This window comes from Falco rusticolus, chromosome 11, assembly GCF_015220075.1.
Source record: "Falco rusticolus isolate bFalRus1 chromosome 11, bFalRus1.pri, whole genome shotgun sequence".
NCBI lineage: Eukaryota > Metazoa > Chordata > Aves > Falconiformes > Falconidae > Falco > Falco rusticolus.
In genome coordinates, this window is record NC_051197.1 from 3,486,918 (window position 1) to 3,508,658 (window position 21,741).

Here is a 21,741-nt window from a genome sequence, read left to right on the forward strand (position 1 = left end):
CTGTCATCTCACCTGTGCAGTGAGGCAGCTTCTACCATCGCTTTGCACAGAAGTTGTTTCACTTTTTTTCAGAGGATGGTGGTTACGCCTCTGGTGCCCTACAAAGTCTACTGAGTCCTGGTATTTGTGCACACAAATAGTAAGATGAGAACTTGAGAGATAATGAATCAAAGGAGAGAGAGTAACAGAGGAGAAACCAAGAAGTCAGCCTGCCAGGGTGGCTGTTAGACAGGGGTATCGGTTCCTTCAAGAGATTTATCATGTTCCTATCAGTTTTTCAGCTGTCAGTCTCTTTCCATGGCTCTTGTAACTGCGCTTATGGTAGACAGGAGGATCCACAGCTTTTACCTATGCAGGGTAAGGTAAAATAGGATTTTTCATTTGGGGTCATGTTCTGATTTGGAAGCTGGGGGATTTTTTCCCCTCCTGTGTAAATTTTCCACAAAAGGAAGATGCCTGTAGTAGGAAGCCCTCTGGAGAGAAGCTGCCTGAACAGGAGCAAGCATCCAGTGCTCCCCTGTCTTACAGTGGGATCTGTGCAAGGTGAGCTTCTTCCTGATGAAATGTGGGATAACTGTCCTCTGAGCCTTTCACGTGACAAGGGCTTGAGAGGCAGTGAGTGGGGGAGCACCCTGTGCGTTTCCTCCAGTGCTGCTTGTTATGAATGCAGACAAAGCCCTGCCTGACACGTAACATCAGCTGTAGTGTCTGCTTGTAGGTCTCTAGCACCCTCTTCCTAGAGTGGCATCAAATTGGTGAAACATCCCCTTTGCTCCCAGCAGGCCAAGCCTTGGCAGAAGAGGCGGTAGGAGAACTGCAAGCTTGGTTTAGGCTCATCTCTGCTATTCAGCATAAATCAGTCCTAAGCATAAGACTGGTTTTAATATAGGGATCCTGTAGCCTGGCTTCACAAATACATTAAATCCTTCTCTTAAGCACTAATAATACTTAATAAAAGTTTTATGAGCAATGTACATTTTAGAGTAAATTTTCATATCCATTTTCATTTTAAAAAGAACATCAAGGAGCAAATGTATTCATGCCAGAACAAAGTAATTTAGTAGAGTAACAAAAACGGCACAAGCCCCCTCTGAAATAGCAAGAGAGCGTTGATTAGGCAAAGTGACCAATGGGGATGGGATTCAAAAACTTAATTCACCATGAAGGACTTGAAAGGGAAGAAATTCCCACATGCCAGCTAAGCATATTCCTGTGCCTGGAGGGGTGGAAAAGAGCCTGGCTTCATATGCTGCCCCGTGTAGCCTCCTGGAGCTGTACAGCTGGGCTGCTCTGTGCAGGTACAGACCTGGAGGAGGTACCCTTTCCTTCAGAGACTCTTAGGGAATTCTGTAGGACCAGGATTAGCCTGTTCCTCTATAGAAGGGAGTACCCTTGGGTACTGGGGGGCGAAGGGAGTGGCCATCGGAACCAAGTCCTCAGATGGGATTCATTTGACAAGATCCTGATGCCTGGTGCACTTGCAGGCAGCCTGGGGCAGCCCACCTTCCCAGCCGCTCCGCCAGGAGACTGACCCACTGCTAGCCCGGTGCGCATTGGGTACCCATGGCATCGAAAAAGGTGCCAGGTGCCTTCACTGAGCAACCGAATTACCGCCCCCCTGACAATCAAAAAAAGTGTCTTTTTGTTTTCAATCTACTGGTGCCAGCACTCTGTAATGGCTGCTTTATTATGCTTAAAATGTTGCCCTGCTGTGCTCCTCGCTTCAGTTTTCTGTGCCCATCTGTTGTCTCTTGTCTCTTGTCTCTCTGGGACAAGGAACAGTTGGAAATTACTTACAAATTGTGTTCAGATTCACTGAATAGTTCCCCGAGGGGGACAGAGGGGAAGGGAACCTCTTTTTCCTCTTGCCTTACAAACCAGGGCTTGTTACAGAATTGTTGCTTCATTGTTGGAGCAAAATGCAGCATGCCAGTCTTTTATCCCTAGCAGGTGCCAAGCAGTGACATGGACCTCCCACTGAACCACTGGGCTGCCGAGCAGCCTGTGGTGAGCATCCCTCTCGGTTCCTCTTGTTGGAGCCATAGAAGCTGGGATGGCCAAGGGGGAATGATGCTGGTCTGGTGGGCAGGGCTGTGTGGGAGATGGAAAGGGGATTTCCAGGCAGACTTTTAAAAGATGTGTAAGAACTCATACACTTTACTTGTTCGGGGGTAAAAGAAGGTGTATTTCCTTTGAATAATCGAGTCTGTTGAGTGCAATCATTCAAGGACTTTTTTTTTGTCTCTAAAAGGACATGCAAAGGACTTTCTGCAGGTATAAATTACTTGCTGGTAGGGCAGGCGGGGGCTTGCAGCGGACGGTTTTGCTAACGATGTGTGAATCCAACTTGCATTTTGTTGGCAGGGGCTCAGCAGGGCTAAGAGGACGGAAAATATCGCAGAATTTCACATCTTGTCACTCTTGCGTTGAAAGTAATCGTAGACTGGGAGAAATGGAGCTGGAAGTGGCCTCCAAAATGTTACCCCCAACCCTGCAGTGAAGGTTGACGTTGCCTATAAACTGATCCAGACAGGTCTTGGCCTCACATGTCCTCAAAAGCTACCAGAAAATGGAGATTTCACACCCTTCCCAGGCAATTTGTTCTACTGCTTAACTAGCCTTACAGTCAGAACATTTTCACTCTTATCTAATCTAAATCTCCTGTGCTGCAATTTCAGCCCATTACATCCTGTCATATTCCCTGTGGATGTGATGATCACTTTATTACTTTGGTCTTTGCAGCAGTTCTTTAGCTACCTGGGAGTGTTGTCATTACCTGTGGCACCAGCCATTCCCTCAAAACTAAACAGTCCTGGTTCAGTCTGGCCATCCCCGCTGTTTTCCAAAGCTCCTGACTATTCTGGCTTCTTAGATGTGATTTTTCTATTTGGTCCCCGTCCTTCCCAAAGTGTGGTATTCAGGCATGGAATTGGAGACACTGTTCCATCTGAGTCATTGCAAGGATTGCATAGCTGCTGAAGCTACAGATAGCTATTTAGTTTAATCCATTTTCAGAGGAGAGGTGTAACCTGAAGTCATCACGATGTAAGGAGATTTTTTTAAAAAAAAAAAGGAGGGGGAGGGGGAAAGGAAGGTCACAAAGGAGGGTGTTTAACAGGAACCAGCCACTCTGTGCTGAGCAAATGAACGCTTCTCAGTGCTGCTTTATGCATATGTTTTCTTTCCACGTTAACTTCTTAGATTGTAGAATCACTGGAAAATTTTTAGATGTATTTTTCATGTACCTATATAAACAGGAACTATTTAACAATATTATGCAGTTCAAAAAATTATGACTTTTGATGTCTAAAATAAGTGGTAATTATCAAATTGCTCATACAGGTGCGCACTTTTGTTGATGAAAAGACCACCTGGCTACTGGAAAATGTCAAACCCTTCACTTTGACTGTTTCCATAGATGTTGAAGTAATAGCATTGATAAAGGCGTGAACCCTCTCATTCTCACATAGAGATGCTCACCTGATGCCTTTGTCTCTTGCAGGAATCTTCTTTATGTTTATCCTCAGAGCCTTAACTTTGCTAACCGCCAAGGATCTGCCAGGAATATCACAGTAAAAGTGCAGTTCATGTATGGAGAGGACCCTAGCAATGCTATGCCGGTAAGGGAAGTACTTTGCACTCTATGGGAATGCTGCATGCCGATAAGGCAGAGTACGTGTTGCAGTCATAAAATCACTGTATTAAAGAAAACTTCACAGAAATAAATCTAAAAATTACAAGTCCAGAGGAATATAAAATTACAGTATTTCAGAACAAAGAGTATGTTTGTATACGGTTTGCAAAGTAACACTGCAGTAGCTAGTACTTTAACCTGAGATGTTTGCGGTGGACACCCTTGCATTTGGAATAGCATCTTTGCCTCTATGCCAGAAAAATTAAAGGTGGTAGTTATACTTTTGTTCAGGGCCAGAAGTGATCAACACCTGGTGAAGATCTGCGTAGGGGTGGTTACATTCATCAGTTCTTCAGCCATATATGTGTGCATGTGTAACTGGGATTATTAAAACTGTGAACTCTTCAGTGACTAAGTAAAACTGCATGTAAGTGAAGGGGCACATAACAAGCAGATGTAACTGTACACAGCTGCACGGACTTGTGAATGGAGCTGTAAACGACTCTCTGAGATTATGGAACAAATTCTTGGCACAGTTTTATAGGGGGATTTCTGTGGTTGTTTTCCTTTTTGCAGGTCATCTTTGGCAAATCTAGCTGTCCTGAATTTTCCAAAGAAGCCTACACAGCTGTAGTATATCACAACAGGTAAAACACATGACAACTTGTGAAAGGACACGGCTCCATATGGGTAGTGTGATCGCACCCAAAGGAAGTTTTACCAGTGTGAATAGTGGAGTAACTCACCAGTGACTCTGTCTCAGTGTTAATTATTTAACAACGACTCTCTGGACAGCAGTCACAACAACTGCAGTGTCAGTTGATACTGTTGTTGGAGTTTTGCGATGAGTAGGAGCCGGAGTCTTTGTTTGCTGTGGTACAAACCAACATTGTGTCAGGGGCTGTAATCCTCAGCACGTAGCCCAGCTCAGCAGATGCTGTAAGTACAAGCTTCAAGTTAGTAGTCATGAAGATTTACGTTATAAACTCATGTTAGAATGTGCTTCGTAATTTTGCTGGAGCCTTTTAGACTTTAGTTACTGATTGGCAGTAATTGGTCTTGAAAATAATTTCTTTTCAGCCAAAGTAAGGAGTGCTGAACCTGGCCTTAACATGTTGATAATCTTTGTAGCTGTACCAGGGAGAAAATCCTGCCCTGCAGGCTGGGGGCTGGGGCAGTCTCCATCTTGAGACAACTTGAGTTTATTGCTCAAGGGGAGCAGCACGGTTCAGAGTGGCTGTGTGAGGAGGGGGCTGCTGCTTTCATTTTTTGTGGACTGTAAATGCATATGTGAAGTTTTTCCAGTCCTTGGTGATGAGAAAGTGAAGCTTTAATCCCTTAGAATAGTCCACATACTTACTTTCCTCCGGATACTCTAACTCAAAGGATTCGGTCTTGAGTGTGAGGTAGTAAACCACACTGTTTGTATTGATGACTCAGCTGAGTGTCTGGTCTCTGCACAGATCACCTGATTTTCATGAGGAAATCAAGATTAAGCTTCCAGCCACTTTAACCGATCACCACCACCTGCTTTTTACTTTCTACCACGTCAGTTGCCAACAAAAACAAAACACCCCCCTGGAGACTCCAGTCGGATACACTGTGAGTGCTTTCAGTCTTTATGTTTTTCAGCACAGGATATATTCATAGGCCATTTCATAAACAACAATTTTTAGCATCATTGTTAACTCACATGCTATTGTAGAATTTCAGAATTTGACAATCAAGCCTGCAAGGTTCAAGAAAGCCTTAACAAGTGTATGTTTTTGTTTTTTCTTTTGTTAATTCCTTCTCCTTAAAGTGGATACCAATGCTTCAAAATGGACGGTTAAAGACTGGTCAGTTCTGCCTACCTGTTTCATTGGAAAAACCACCACAGGCTTATTCAGTGCTTTCTCCAGAGGTGAGTTGTCCTTCATGCTGAAAATCAGCAGAAGAATACTTCTGTTAAAAAGTGAGGGAATGTGTGTTTTTGTGTGTGTGTGCATGCGCCTGCCTGTGTATCTTTAACTCTTAGGTTAGTTATTTCTTAAATACTGTTAAGTTTAGGTAGATATGTGTGTTTGTGTGGGGGCATGTGTGTATGATCTGACAATAAAAGGAAAAGAAATGGCAACTGTAATTAGAAGTGCCTAGAGCTCTGCCTTGTGGCATGTCCTCATTTGTCTTCCCATTAACCTGCAGGTTCCACTCCCTGGCATGAAGTGGGTGGATAACCACAAAGGGGTTTTCAATGTAGAAGTTGTTGCTGTATCATCCCTCCACACTCAGGTAAATGTTAAGAGCAGCCATTGTAATACAAAGAGTTTGATAGCCTTTTGACAGTTGAAAGACTGTCAAAGTTGATATTATGAAGACTATAATTACTTGTAGAAATTACAATCTTATTTTCAGTTCTGAGCCAGCAGACCTTTTATTCCATATTCTGCTGTAAGTATATTTGAGAAGTTCTGCTTAAAAATATGAGCAGTTTGGCCTTTATTCACAAGGGTTGAATGGCCAACAGTGTTTTCAGCCCTCAGGCTGTTGTGTTTAATAGAACAGATCTAACATACAGTCCAGGCGTATGATGTTTTCTTGTTTTACCTTTTCCCCCCTGCCTCCTGTTTCTTGATGTGTTTTTCATCTTTCTTTGATCTGAAAAGAAAGATGACAATGATTTTGACTAATCGTTTCAACTTTTATTAACTCCCCGTATTTTGATGTTTTCTGTGTATTTTATTTGTGCTATAGACAGTAACGTGATTTTAGTGCATTTTTGTCTGTTTTTCAAAGAATACTTGGTCTGTGGGTCCTCTAATTTTGCCCTGACAATTTCTGAACTGGTATCAGTTGAATTAGATGTACAGGCAGAACTCTCAAAGATGCTGAGTTTCTGCTAATTTGGTGATATTAAATAGGCAGACAGAAGAAGGAGGGAAAGAATCCATCCATGAGATACAAATCCTTAGAAAGTGGAGTTACTTTTGGAACTTTTTGCTGATTACTGGGGGGTTTTTTGCTTGCTTGTAGGACCCTTATCTTGACAAGTTCTTTGCACTTGTCCATGCTCTGGATGAGCACATGTTCCCTGTGCGAATAGGAGACATGAGAATTATGGAAAACAACTTGGAAAATGAACTGAAGAGCAGCATTTCAGCTCTAAATTCCTCTCAACTGGAGCCGGTAGTGCGATTTCTTCATCTCCTGCTTGACAAACTGATTCTTCTGGTAGTAAGACCTCCTGTCATTGCAGGCCAAATAGGTATTCTATTTAAGTTTTATGGAGAATTACATAGCTGAAACTTTGACACTTCCAATTTTATCACATTTATGTAGAAATCAAAAAGTCCATTTTTATGCTTTAATTTAGTGCTGCTAATATACCATGTGTCTTCCAAATAAAACATGCTGGCATCCGGATCAGTAGTGATACATACAGGGACAGTATTTAATACAAAGTTTTCCAAGAACGACTAGTAATTTGGTGTCCAAACTGGGACATCAGAAAGGAGCCTGACTTTGATAAGTTGGATGCTCAGCATTTTCCTAGCACTGCAGCCTTTTCAGGTGTCCCATACTGATATTCTGAAAGTAAGAATTTCAACCTTACTAGTCACCTTGGAAAATCTTGAAGTAGGTAAGATAAGAAGAGGCAGATGCTCTGTGTTCCTGTAGCTATTGTGGATCTCATACTGTCAGCATGAATAATCCCTCCCTTTGCTCCCTGTTACGCACGATGCTCTGGCAGTACAAAAAAAGTCTGAAGTGGGTGTCAGGATTAGATCCTTAGTATTTAAAATAGCAGTCGAGATGTTTTGGACATGGACATGGAATATTCGTATCTAAGACTGCTTTGGAAATAGCAATAACTTATTTTAGAAGGGTTATCTTTCTGGGGAAGAATTTTGCTTGAATTTTTATTTTATGTTTTCAAGCTCTTTCACTGTTTAGGTGCTCTGTATTGGCTTGGTTTGTCTGTATGGAGCACTGAGGACATGGGTGTCTAGTTTTTAAAAACCTAAGATTTACAGTCTCCAGCTGGTGTCTGCTTCATCCCTAATTTGTTTAGAATATCTACCTTGGTCCATGTGTAGATTTCTGTGCTCATTTTTAGAACAGACATTTTTCCAAAACACAATGGAATTGTTCTTTTTGATATCTTTTACATTTTGGCTAAGGCTTAAATGGAAGAAATCATGAACTGCGAAAAGTATGATAAATATCCAAAGGATATTATCCATCTATTAAGCAAGGATTTAATCTTGTTACCGTTGCAGTTGATACCCAAAGTTGGGCTGGTTCCAGAAATCAGACCTAAATTCATTAAATTTGTTATTAATAAAAGTGGAACCACATCACTGCAACACCTGTCTTCCTGTCAAGGTTTTTATTAGACCCAGTTCAAATACCAGGTTCAGTTTTTCATGAGAAATGCTTGCTATACTCTAACAAGCTTCACAATTTATCCTTTAGAAGGTGGACAGAGTGTGTGTTTAGGATTTGCTCATGGGTACTGCTGCAGTCTAAAACAAACTCCTCACTTATTACTTTCAGTTAACCTGGGCCAAGCATCTTTTGAAGCGATGGCATCAATCATAAACAGACTTCACAAGAACTTGGATGGAAACCAGGACCAGCATGGCAGAAACAGCCTTCTTGCCTCCTATATTTATTATGTTTTTCGCCTACCAAATACCTATCCCAACTCACCATCACCAGGTAGCTTTTTTTTTTTTTTTCATTTTATTTCAAGTCACAGTGTGTTAAAAGCAAGCAGAAATTGCTTGCTGGCAGGTTTTCTTGAGCTTCAACTGTGTGGCAGGTTCCTTGCCAAGCCCTGTTATTAACTTCTTCTATGATCCAGTGTAGCCATTTACAAGATGAGTTTAATAACAGTTAGCTATGTCAGAAATTTAACTGTTTGATGGTCTTAAATAACAGTGTCACCCCTGAAAGGCCATGAGGCTAAATTATGGAAAAATGCTAGGTTTTTTAGGGTTTTTTTTCTGTGGCAGGTTAGACAGATGTGGTACACTCTTGGCCTCTCACGTTTCCCAGTCTCCTTCGCTAGTACTTTTGGACTTTTATCCAGTTCCAGCAGAAGTTGAAACACTGGCAGAAGAGCATGAAGTACTTGAAAACACAATCTGGGTACAGGAGGGAAACAAATTAATTCCACTCCTGCTGAGAACAAGGGATATATCTGTGTGAGGGAAGAGGTGGTGTGAATGACAGCCACAGAAAACTAGGCTCTGGAAGGACTGTTGTGCACAGCACTTGCTTCTTGCATGGAGTGGAAAACCTCTGAGAGGTGTTGAGAAGGTTTTGTACTTAAAACTGTGCCCAGTCCTTTGGTGGTTTTCAAGTGTGGAGTCTGGAAAATACCCCTTTAACTAAAGACATACCTTACACTGGCTGCCTAAATCCACAGGGAGCTTCCTGCTTCCCACAGATCAGTGGATAAAACAGGTTTTTAATCCCACCTCTTTCTCCCTGCTGCTTGCCTTGGAGAACCAGGCAGGGGAAGGCATAGGGAAGATTTCCTTATGGGCCAGACCTACCGGTTATCCAAAGGGTTTGCTGCATCGGGCTGGTGTAAAGCAGCATGGGATCAAGGCTCTGACTGCTGATCTAACAGGATGTACATCCCTGTAGGTCCTGGTGGCTTAGGGGGATCGGTGCATTATGCCACCATGGCTCGATCTGCTGTCCGACCGGCAAGCCTTAACTTGAACCGCTCACGGAGCCTCAGTAACAGCAACCCAGATATATCTGGGACCCCCACCTCACCGGACGATGAAGTTCGCTCGATCATTGGCAGTAAGGTACGCATACACTGCTGAGGGTCTTCCAGGGACTTCAGCATCTTTTATTTAATCTTTAAATAACAGGGAAGTTTTTGTTATTTTTTTCCCTATGAAAAGATGTCCCTACTAATGGCCCCTTCTCAGACTTTTTTTTCCAGCAGTTGCTGGTAACACTGCTGAAACTCTGCTCCTTGAAAATAGTTGCTGCTCTCTCTGACTCGTTGGAGACCATTCTGTCAGTGTTACTTTCACAAATGTGGTGGCTAGGGGCAAGAGTCCTTCTGGACTTGTCTCCCCAAGACCAGTAGGACAAGAACGGTTTTACTACCTCACTTTTCACATGGCCAGCAGCCATATCCTCTGGTTATGTCTCCCCAAACCTTGCATCACCTCCCTTGCCACCCTGCGATCCTACTCTCACCTCCCAAACCAAAACTCTCTCTTCTCCTCTGCATTCAGCACTAACGGCTGCTCAGATGCTTTCTCTAATATTTATGTCCAGAGCAGGTATCTTGCACACAGCAGGAGCATTCCTATTCCCTGCATGGGCCAGAGAGGATTTTGGATGGTTAGCGAGTCAGCTGTAGTCCAGCCAGCTGAGCTGCAGTGTGAATTTATGGTGTGCTAACTCTGCACCCACACTGACTCCCCACACCTAAAAGTGACTTTCCAGTGTGGGCACATCAGTGCAAAGCATCTGACGTGGTCTTACTTGGGCTCTTAAGGGCTCAGTATATGCACCTACTGCAGAAGGGCCTGTCCCTCACTAATGATTTCCAAGTACGTAGGACTGCTACGGTCCCAATTTGAGTACTTCAGTTTTGCGCCTAAAATAGTGGGATGAGCCAGGGCACACCTGCTGTGTTGGTAATTCCCTTCCCCAAGAGGGGTGCTTTAGCTTGTTTGGGGTTCTCTTTTTTAATCTTCGAACTGTGATAACTTGCACAAAGATGAGACGCTTTCCCACCTGTGACCCTTCGCTCTTCCAGCACAGATGAACTCCTGAGCCCTTTCAGAGAGCTGTTACGTTCGATCCTTTGGAAGATCAGTGAGCAGGTTTGTTAATAAAGTCATCAACCTGACTAAGCAGGCTTGACACTGGTTGGTCCTGGGTTTTCTATACAGCAAGAAAAACATCATTTCAGAAAGAGGTTACCAATTTGAAATGAATAACAACATAACTTGCTGACCAAGTAAGATGCTGAAGAAATGTGGGAAGGCAAATTGTTATTTCTTACATCAAATTTTGGACTTAGAAGTCTTAAAATATCTTAAAGACCACTTCACTGTCTTGCTAATTAAACAACCCTGACCTTTTGTGAAATGCCATAGGCACTAATGTGCATATGGAATTTACACAGGCTATCAGAAGTTTAACACGTGCTGGCTTAGTGAATAATGTCACAATACAAAATGAAGAGAGATTTTCTTCTAGAAGTGTTCTCCAGGCTTTAAAGAAAAACCTATTCTGTGAACAATTGTTGAGGGAAAATTTTCCTTTAGGGTAGTCTGAGCATCAGAAATTAAGCTCAGTCTGACTATGCAGACTTGTGGTTGAATATCATTATTTCTGCTTGTTAATAGACAAAAATAAGACACTTCTTGAAATGCTGAAATGAGTAAAAGGGTCAAAACCTCCTATTCTGTTTCTCCTAGTTAATGGTTTAAGCACATATACCCAAATAAGGAACCTGCACTTCAAATTAGAATCTATTGTGGGAGGCTTTCTGCTTTAAAAAAACCAAATAGTGTTTTGTTGTTTGATAGAATTGAGACGAGTCCTGTATTTTTTTTTTTTTTATTGTACTGAAAGATATTTATAGGTTTGGTAAATATGCTTTAAGTCTCCTATTTATCAGCTTCTTACTTAATTTTGAAAGTTCAAATAGTCATCCCCTTTGCAGGGTTTGGAAGGTTTCTCTGTATTTTCATAACAGAGGAAGTTTTAGGTCTGCCACTTAATTAGCCTTCATTTGTGAATTGAAGCCGTGTAAATTTTATGCCCTACTAAAGCAAATTTATTAAGTGTCTAAAAAGACCTATGGTGAGATTTTACACTTTATGTGTTGTGAACTGTTTGAGATGTGCTGGGAAAACCCAGAAAAGATCGTAGAGTTTCATTGCTCTGACAGTGGATTTTTGCCAATATGTGTCATGTTCCTGCACAGATCCAGCTGCAGGTTCAACCCCAGAGGTAGAACAGGATCTAATAGCAGTTTTGTGAACTTTTGAGTGACTCTACCAAGCAAGAAGAAACTCTTGTACTCTTATTTTCCAAAGAGGGAAGAATATTTCCCTTTTCAGACTTATACAAAATTACTTCTACTTCTGCAAACATGGTATATGTTTGACTTTATCTCCAGAACCAGAGTGACATGATTAGGAAGGCTGTGAGCAGAAATGTGAGTGTGATAAAGGCATTTTCAAAATTAGATCTGATTTTACAAAACATGAGCTTAGTTCAGCATTCTGCAAAGTCCTTTCGACTTTAATTCACTGTGAGCAAAATAAAGCATGTTTATGGGTCTGAGCAGGGCAGAGCACTTTGATTTATTTCTTCCAAGAAGTAATTGAGATTAAAATGCTCTCCTTATGTGTGTTCAGTATTTTTTTTTATTGGACATCTTAAGCAAAATTACAGCATTGCTGTACTCTGCATAGAGGATAGCTTCATGGATTAATGGTTTGAATCCCAGGTTACAGCTCTCACTCTGGGTTCAACCTTGAGGTGGCTTTTTCATTGCTGAGAGAATAGATTGTTAGGCTTGGTGGACGTCGCAGCTGATGATAATCGCTGTGATGAGATGGGCTGCACTTTTGCTTTCATGTATTGGGAAAAAGCCCCAAGCTGGCACAGAAACTAGGATTGAAGGCTCTCACTCAGGTAAGGGTCAAAACCAATGTGTGGAACTTATACGGAACTGCTATTCCATTGTGGCATTGCCAAACTGTCTCTGTTAGAGCTGGTTCCTGGGACCCAGGAAAATCTGTTGCATCCCACTGGGTGTTCCTGACTTGGGAACAGCCTGGGTGATGACACAAGTTTAAACTTTTCCCGTTCTTCTTTCTAAGTGTCTTGAGTGGAGAGAGAGGAGGGATTCACAGTATTTTTGCCCATATGATCCATTGCAGGAGTAGAATTTGGAGTACAAACTAGAATGAGCTTTTACAAAGCAGGATGATTTTTCAGATATTTTGCTTTGCCAAGCAGGTTGGTTCCAGAAAAGGTATGTGCTGCGCTGCCCAGAGGAAATACCCAAGTGTCTGTGTGAGATCCTGTTCACAGGGTTACTCTGCCAGTGGTGCTGCATTTTTATTCCATGAGTAGGAAACCTTGTGAGAGCTGACAGTCAGTCTCATTGAAGTGCCTCAGTGTTTCTGTAAGGCTTATAGAGCTTCTGCGCTGTGGGCTAACAAGCAGTCTACCCTGACAGTGGCAGAAACCTCAGAGAGCATCCTTTATGGTTTTCACATCTGTGCACCAATTTTCCTCTGCCACACCCTGAGTCTAGGCTGGCTCCATCTACTGAAGTGAATGGGTTTAAACTGATGAAAGAGTGGGATTTTTCAGGAGGATAGTTTTTGAATGTTAACCATTACAGATAAGACAGGTTGGACCAGAGCTGTTGACAGGATTAATGTGATGTATGTATGTGATGAGATATGAAATAATCCTCTGGACTAAAATGTCTCAACAGACACCTGAGAATTCAGGCTGCTGTAACAGTGCTATTTGATGATGTGTTTGCGGTGTACCCAGTTTGATTGCTTTTAAGGACTAAACTTTGACTACTGTATGGCATGCAACATGTAATATTTCTTTCCTTTCCCAACTGCTTTCTATTACATGCCCAGGGTTTAGACCGCTCCAATTCCTGGGTAAACACTGGTGGTCCAAAAGCAGCCCCATGGGGATCCAACCCCAGCCCAAGTGCAGAGTCAACACAGGTGGTGTCTTCAGTAGAGGTTTTTCTGGCTTTGTTTTCCCTGATGTTTTCCTGTAGAATATCTTCCTTTCAGTGCATACTCCAATTTTGGTGGTTTGGTGTTTTTTTAATTATGTATTTATTCCTTGAAAATTATGTGACTTTTACTTTATAAATTAGCATCTCCTCCACCACCGCCTCACCACACTGCATGAAAAACCGCAAATGCGTGAACATGCCCCCTTCTTTCATTTCAGTGGTTGCTGGTCTGTGAAATGTAAATGCTGTGACTGCTTTTCTTTTTGTTTTCTTTTCTCTGTCTGTCTGTCTGTCTCTCTCTCTCTGTCTTCCTCTCTCTCTAGTTTCAACTTCAGGTGGAACACATTTCTAAGTGGGAACATTAATCACAGCTTCATAGTTTTGTCCATGTTTGCCATTTCTTTTGATGTTGTGAACCATTTTACCATTTTCATCAAGCATTTATTATTCATCATCAAGTAATCCTTCATGACTATTTGAGTGGAATATTGTTAAACCAAAATTGATTACCACATGTAAAATTCTCTCTTAAAACATGTAAATTTGAGTGCTGGAACCAGTGACTTGCTAGGGCCAATTGTATCTGTTCTGTGTTGCAAAGTATGAAAACTTTATAGCAGCTTCAGTCAGAAAGAGTTAATTTATTTAGCCCCTGTTGCCTGCTGCTTTCCACTGCATGGTTGCCCTGAACGTACCTCTCAACTGCACCTCCTTGCAAGTTTATTAGTCTTCCAGAATTATTCAGTCGGAGTTCACTTGCACTCATGGCAAATTATTTTCAGCAGAAACAGAACTTCAGTAATTTTCTCATTACCTGTGCCAGTAGCAGCATCGCTGTGGGGTACATCCCCACGTGCTTGGTCTCTGGTAGATTGAGAGGTACGGACTGAAATTTCAAGTATTACCTCCTTGACATATGCATGTTGATAAAATACAATGATGAAAAAGTTTCATGCTTTGCAGCATTAAGTGTCTTTGTGCATAAGAACATGCAGTTATTTAAATAGCCTGTATGTCTTAAACCAATAAAAAGTACTGTCATTTTGTTAAAACCAAATCTATAATGAGTAAGAGTTTGAGAATGCATAAAAAGTTGTAAAGACAGTAAAAGCCTACCGTCGGAACAGTATTTTTGTAAACGTACATTGTCCTTGAGCTGCAAAACCCATCCACAGCAAACTTTAATGTCCTGTCATCATTCATTCATCTCCACTCCGTAGGCTACGGATCGAAGTTGTAATCGTATGTCTTCGCACACTGAGACGTCAAGTTTCTTACAAACATTAACAGGACGATTACCAACTAAAAAGGTAGATTTCAGTGAAGACAATTGATATTGTGGGGCAGGGAGGTCAAGTCATTCTGAAAACATGATGCAATCTATTCTTTTATTTACAGCCTGATTTTTTCTGAGGTCATTAGGAACTGCTGTTGCTTAGCACCTCTGAATATCCAGGCTGTAGTGAATATGAAGTATCCTGACAGAGTTGAATTGGGAAGAATAAAATAAGCAGGAGTAGCTCGTCTGATTTAATGTCCATAGTGTTTGGAGCCAGTTTATTACTGGCTCTTTAAAAATATGAATAGTGCTGTCTAGACATGTAAATGATACATTCTTGTGTGCAAAATTATAATGTGTTAGATGGCTAGCATTACAGCTGTGTGCTGAACTCTGTTACATAGGTGTTAATCCAAAGTGACTCTAGAAAGTTAATGGGAGTTACAAGTGCACTCCCTTGGAGGAGGCGAGATGCTCCTAAACAATGTCAGAAAGGCAAAATGCCCGACTTTTTGTGTAATGAAAATGGGATCACTGACAATGTGCAGTCTGTGGGTTGGTCCTCCCGAGAAAAGGAATCAAAGAGTGTTTCTTAGCCCCATGTTTCCTCCTTACTGTTTTAAGTCCTTTCTCACAGTAAATATACATCTTTGTACAAATCGCTTTATATGTCCACTTTTTACTCCCTTTTCCTGCAAAAATCAGACCAGACAGAAAGGTAGACTTTTAAACTAAACTAATTTGAGCACCAAACTTTTTTTTTTTTTTTGGGAGGGTGGGTGGAAAATTCTTTTGACACTTGAAATTCAATTTTGGAGCAAGATGCTATGAAACGTTTCTCATATCACATATCATAACATAATCCTTCATTGTTAGTTGGGGATTTCTTTAAGGGATGCCACCACTGCTGTCATGTTTCCAGTTATTTATTTTGCTTAACCTCATTGTTTGCCATACTTTCCATGGACCGTGCTACCATTTCTCATGCGGACTGTTTTGCGAGCTGATCTTGAGGCTTGGGCTAACTCTAGTTTGAATCTGTGTAGCTTTTCCATGAAGAACTGGCCTTACAGTGGGTCGTGTGCAGCGGGAGTGTGCGGGAGGCAGCCCTGCAGCAGGCCTGGTTCTTCTTCGAGCTGATGGTGAGCAAACTGGAAACACCTTGCTTATTGTCTTACAGTTTGTAGTTTAAAACATGAACAGCAACAACTGCAACTGACTTTGTTGTAATTTATATCCTATAGGTGAAGAGCATGGTACATCATTTGTATTTTGCTGACAAACTGGATGCGCCAAGAAAGAATCGTTTTCCTGAGCGTTTCATGGATGATGTAACTGCTTTGGTCAGCACAATTGCTGGTGATATAGTCTCTCGGTTTCAGAAGGTAATGGCAAACAATTAAACTGAACCCCAGTCAGAGCTCAGGCATCAGACCTCCTGCATGTTGTTTGCGGGTGCCTAGACCAGGAATTGCTTGAACACATACAGTGTGCTGCTCTTCATTTTCTTTCCCATTTTTCTTTTCCTTCTTTCTAGGATACAGAAATGGTCGAAAGGCTCAACACCAGTCTTGCGTTTTTCCTCAATGACCTGTTGTCTATCATGGACAGAGGATTTGTTTTTGCTCTTATTAAGACCTGCTACAAACAGGTGAATGCAGATAAATATTATGACTTAACTGTGAACTGTAGCTTAGCCTATTAGTCTAACTTTCTTTGGACAGACAATAAAGTATGGGCACACAATTCTGGGATTCAGGTCTTTTTAGGGCAAGCAAGGCATTCTCGGTAGTGATTTAGAGTTTACGCCTCTCTGATTACACTCTCAAATGTGCATTAGGAGTAACTCCCTTGAGTGAACGGACATGCAGCGGGAAGAAAGAATTATTCCCTCTGTTCACCATGTTCAGAGTAATTGAATCCAAAATTAGTAGGAGGTTTTGTGAGGGAGCACCATGGTTTGTCAGCGGGTCTCTCAAGGACACGTTGACCCTGTATGATCATATTGATCACCACGCTCCCTTTCCATCCTTCTGAGGATGCAGGGTCTCCTCCCCCATGAGGAGGGTTCCTACGTTAGGCATTGGGAAGCTTTTTTGCTTTATGTGTGGGAGGGAAATCACCTCGAACCACAAAGTTTTCATTTGACTAAAAACGTCTGTGCTGATACTGTCTACAAAGGAGATGACAAGGTATCAAGAGCTTAAGCTTGGACTCATTTTTGCCCCACAGTCTTTAAAACATTTTGTGTAAGGTGCAAGAACAGCAACATTTGAGCTTTGTTGCTTACTGTATTTTAGCCAACCTGCATCTTTGACCTGTTAATGCATGACACTGTGTGGTCCTGCTTCTCACAACTCCCTACAGAAATCAATAGGATGGGGATATCATATGTGAAGTACATAGTTCTTAATTTGCTTATATAAATATGGCTGTTATATACACCTTGTATTAATAGACATGCCGTTGGCTGGGCTGTGTGTGGCTCCTGTGCATCAGAGGTTTAATCTGTAGCACAAGGAGATGATGTGGATGTGACCATTTGATGATATCAAACTCTTCAGTTCTTGCTTCGGAAGTGTTTTTGGGGAGCAGTGGTGGGACGGGGGGCTCATGGCTGCATTTATACTCTTTTTTGGTGTTAACTGCAATTTTGTGGGGTAAATTTGCCAGGTGTCTTCAAAGCTGTATTCCTTAACAAATCCAAGTAACCTGGCATCTTTAAGGCTGGACTTCCTTCGCATCATTTGCAGCCATGAACACTATGTCACCTTGAACTTGCCCTGCAGCTTGCTCACACCACCTGCATCTCCATCACCATCTGTGTCTTCAGCAACTTCTCAGGTATGCTGTGACAAGGATCCTTTGTGAAAACGCAAGCTGCGCTTTGTTCTGAGACTTAAATCGTATGAGGCAGTTGTATCACCTGTATTTTCAGTCTCTGCTTGCTAATATTTTTTCCAAGTGTTTATTTGGAAATTAGGTTTACATACCACGTAGGTTTTGATTTATTTTGATCTTTTATTACTGAAAAAAGAATGCCCATATCCCTGTCCTCATAGAGTCCACAGACTGTCCTTAGGGACTTAGTCCCCTCCTATATTGGACAAACGCGTGAGCATGAATAAGTCACTAAAGAAAATGCTTTGTCCAGTGTTACCTTTTTCTTACAAAACAAGGATCTTTCTAGCACACTGTAGCCTAGTTGTAGCCTGCTCAGTAAAAGTAATTTGAATTAACATGTCATTCAAGTGGATTAATTAGTTACAAAATTACATAAACTAAATCAAATTAAAGCCTTCTTAAGAACATCCATACCCGAGTTCAAAATTTAACTAATCCACTTTTAAAGGTGATTTGGCTTAACTTCCTTAAGGCCTGCCCTGTGGTGGGAAGGCAACAACAACAGATGATTAATAGAAGAGGTAGTGAGTGAGCTTGGATGTAACATAAGTAGATGTGCCTAGATCCAAACAAAAAAGGGAAAAGGTAGTTTATGTGAGATGGTGTTCAATTCTGAAAAGTGCTTCTAATATATTTCATAAGCTTTGACTCTGTGTTCCAAGGGGCCTCATTATGCAACTTCTGAAACTTGATTTTTTCACAGAGTTCTGGGTTCTCCACAAATGTCCAAGACCAGAAGATTGCAAATATGTTTGAATTGTCTGTGCCTTTCCGCCAACAGCATTACTTGGCCGGGCTTGTGTTAACAGAACTGGCTGTCATTTTAGATCCTGATGCAGAAGGGTAAATCTTTACAATTTTTTTCCCCAAGAATTTTCTGTAATTCCAAGCAAATGGTGGATGCAAAGCAAGTTCTGGCATGGCCAGAATGGATTTGAATTTGTGAGCTGAAAAGATAAGAAACCAGTTCTTGAAGAATCCTCTTTTTTCTCCCTGCCCCTCATGTTTCTTACTTCCTTAGCTCTGACTCTGTAAACATGATTTCAATCACATTTTTCCAGCTGAGAAGAAGGGAAAGAGGTTCCTGCTGGAGCCCCCAGCTGCCACAGGGGCACTGCTGGAGCTCTAAGAGGAAAACAGCTTTTCTCAATTGTAACAAGAAAATAATTTTCATCATTTAGGAAGTTTCTGTTGCTGGTGGTTTTGAATGTTACCGCATATTTTGCCGGTGGTCCTCCCAGCTCTTTTAAAACATAAATTATGCATTGATGAGGCCCCTGCGGGTTACATAAATAGACAAATACAGTCAAGCATGCAGAGTTTGTTGGTGACTTGCCTGGCTTGTGCAGCAAATAATTTTCTGAAGTAGGAGTGTAGCCTGTAGTCCTGACATCCAGTCTGTTACTTGTGTTATTTAGAGCTGCATTTCTGCCTTGCCTCTTTAAAATGGTTTTCAATGGAAATTATTGATTGCTTCCACAGTCCTAGTTTCTCTCACAGGCATTTTTCTCAAGGTGGACTCAGAAATATCAGCCGAGTCGACAAATGCTGATGATTCATGGTTAATTCTGCCCCTTTACCAAGAGGTCGCAGGAGTTAAACATTCATTCTGTTTCCAGTTGGAGAAGAAAGCGATGCCATAAATTAGAATATTTTCTTGTATATGTACATAACACACCGCAGTCCCATTTTTTTTGCCTGAAATGGGAAAAGTGGCAAATTTTACCCATATACACTGTCTACAGAAATCCTTTTTGTAGCATAGGAACATCCTGTTCACTGGTTAGAAATCAGGTCCTGTCTTTTGCCCTTGTTCTTCACAAACTTTCTGTTCTGACCTACCTGCCTCTTGACCTTTCTCACCTTGCTATTCTCAGCAATTAAGCTTGGACCAGGTTGGTAGTCTCTGCCCAGCTGCGTAAAGGAGCTATCAGCATGATCTTGCTGGTGTCCACTGGGGAGACAGCTTCTTTCTCAAACCCTGTCCAGACAGGAAAAGGCCACTGATACCAGTTCAGCTCTGGAGATGCATTTTGAACAAAGCTCCTGAATTTTGGTGGAGACGTATACCAGCAATGCATTTGGAGTTTATTGTTTTCCAGAATGACTTGCAGTTGGCAGCTTACTAGCTGTTCTCAGGCTTCAGTGTTTGCCCTGGTAGATCCACCATATAAAGTAAACCAGTTTGTTCAGCTCTGCTCTTCCCTTGCCCATGAAGACTATTAACAGTCATACAGTATCATCAGAGGGTTCAGACATGCCTGCCATTCAAATGTTTTGGCCACCACTGGAAAAAGCTCAATATTCTTCCCAGTTGCATTATTCTGCAGCAGGAGTGGAGAGGGATGTCCGTCTAGTTGCTTATCATGTTAGCGCTTTGCCTTAGGTCTTGAGAAGTGATACAGAGCCTTAAATGTGTTTTGCCCTTAGCAAAATATCTTAAATTTTAGCTCACCCATTTTATAAGAACTCTTTGGACAGACAAGACTGTGGTACCCTGGTGCCTGAAGGTGGTGCGTTAGACAGATCCCTTTGTGCTAGGTGCCGTACAGTGACACGGTGCGGTACAGTCCTTCTCCAGAGCACTGGCAGCCTTGGAAGACATTACAACATGCAGATGATGGAAGCTAGCTGAATGTGAGAGTTACAGAGAGGGAGTCCATGCAGCTAGACCCTGAACAGATTGTCTCTGCAAACAGTGCTGTGGTGCTTTGTTTATTAACTCATATTGTTCATTTCATAGCGCCCATGTTGCCCGTATTGACTGATGGTACAAGGCAGAAGTGAGAAAATCGGAATTTGGCCCTCAGTATTCAGTGGCAAAAGTCAATTTCCCAACACTGTGCGGTGTTGACACAAATTCAGGCCAGGGCTGAGGTAACAGAGGGGATGGTTGGAGGGTGGCAAGATCAGTTCATTGCATTATCAGCCAGAAAGTTGAATGGGCCATATTTCCTCCTCTTCGCTATGGATCGATCCACCACAGTACTTGCTCTGTTCTGGAAAAGCAAAAAAGAAATCCATGTAGCCCTAGGTTTGAAGAGCGCTGCTTTGTTTGGGTGTGTTTTCCCTATATGCAGTTCTGTGGCCTGCAGGGCAGTTTCCCTTGAACTGTTAGAAACACAACTCAGGTGCCACTCCTTCAAAATAATGCAAAGACTTTTCTTTAACCTTCATTTGAAGGAACCAGTCACTTAAATAAGCATTTCCTTCCTACTTGTTAAGGCTCTCCCTAATTATATAGACAAGGAATTCTAGGATCTCATTACAGCTTGATGAAAAACCACAGGAAGCATGTAGCTACAGCTAGCTGATGTCCTCCTAACCTGTACTGGTGTCGTTTTAATCATTGTAAACCCCCAAAAACCCAGTCAAAGCCTCTCATCTTTTTTAACCAGAACTCAACTCTACTTTTCAGGTAAAGTGGATACTGCCTGAAATTCAGCACTTGTTTTAATACCTCAGGTCTGAACACTGAAGCTTATGTTTTGCTAATGCATAATGTATGAGCTTCCTTGGCTGCTTCATGCATGGGGTAAAGTTGTCTTCTTGGCCTGATTTGCCTACAGAAGCAAATAGCTACAGAGATACCTGCTATTTGCTCTGAGAGAGTTTTGCCTCTGTGTGGTGGCTGAGGGAATTGAAAGAAGCAGAGCGAGTTCTTGAGAGATTCAGGGGAATTTGTGTTTTCAAGGCATGAGCACCAAGTAGGCTCATGCAGGGTGCCCTGCAAAAGGGGTGGTGTTTGGGCTCTGCCATCATTTGCATCTTAATAATGAAGGCCATTTTTTGCGGGTTTTCCTTCTACCCTTCCATTTCTTTGACACTTATTCAGAGTTACAGATCTGTAGTCTACTGTTTTGGTTGAATAATTTCATGGGGGGGTCAGGGGACTGAAGCAGAACCTTCTTCATCATTTGATAAAAGCAATGTTCTGTCTTAGGAGGGCTTTTCTCTCTGTAAATGGTGTTAAATAGAAACAAAAAAAGAACACAACAAATGGTTTCGCTAAATCCACTGTCCTCTCAAGTTTCTCTCCCTGTTTTCCATATTCCCTAAGTTCTCCTAATGGTCTTTAGTAAACTCAATACTTCAGCATAGCAGTAGCTGGGACTTTGGTTTTGTATGGAAAATACGAGAGTCCTTACATTATATTGGGTGTGCACTTCT

The 21,741-nt window shown here is 41.8% G+C and overlaps 1 protein-coding gene across 7 annotated transcripts in view; it reads left to right on the top strand.

Annotated features, from left to right (window-relative positions):
- DOCK7 (dedicator of cytokinesis 7) overlaps positions 1 to 21,741 on the top strand; it is a 106,949-nt gene that overhangs the window by 57,414 nt on the left and 27,794 nt on the right. For 3 of the 7 annotated variants that reach the window (XM_037404748.1, XM_037404749.1, XM_037404750.1), the window contains exons 15-29: positions 3,503 to 3,620; positions 4,211 to 4,281; positions 5,098 to 5,236; positions 5,436 to 5,537; positions 5,819 to 5,905; positions 6,647 to 6,878; positions 8,171 to 8,335; positions 9,272 to 9,441; positions 13,279 to 13,371; positions 14,609 to 14,698; positions 15,714 to 15,809; positions 15,912 to 16,052; positions 16,205 to 16,318; positions 17,341 to 17,511; positions 18,275 to 18,414. In XM_037404748.1, the coding sequence (XP_037260645.1) occupies positions 3,503 to 3,620; positions 4,211 to 4,281; positions 5,098 to 5,236; positions 5,436 to 5,537; positions 5,819 to 5,905; positions 6,647 to 6,878; positions 8,171 to 8,335; positions 9,272 to 9,441; positions 13,279 to 13,371; positions 14,609 to 14,698; positions 15,714 to 15,809; positions 15,912 to 16,052; positions 16,205 to 16,318; positions 17,341 to 17,511; positions 18,275 to 18,414 (1,929 nt within the window). The remainder of the gene's footprint in view (positions 1 to 3,502; positions 3,621 to 4,210; positions 4,282 to 5,097; positions 5,237 to 5,435; positions 5,538 to 5,818; positions 5,906 to 6,646; positions 6,879 to 8,170; positions 8,336 to 9,271; positions 9,442 to 13,278; positions 13,372 to 14,608; positions 14,699 to 15,713; positions 15,810 to 15,911; positions 16,053 to 16,204; positions 16,319 to 17,340; positions 17,512 to 18,274; positions 18,415 to 21,741) is intronic. The other 4 variants (XM_037404751.1, XM_037404752.1, XM_037404753.1 and 1 more) reach the window with 2 other exon arrangements.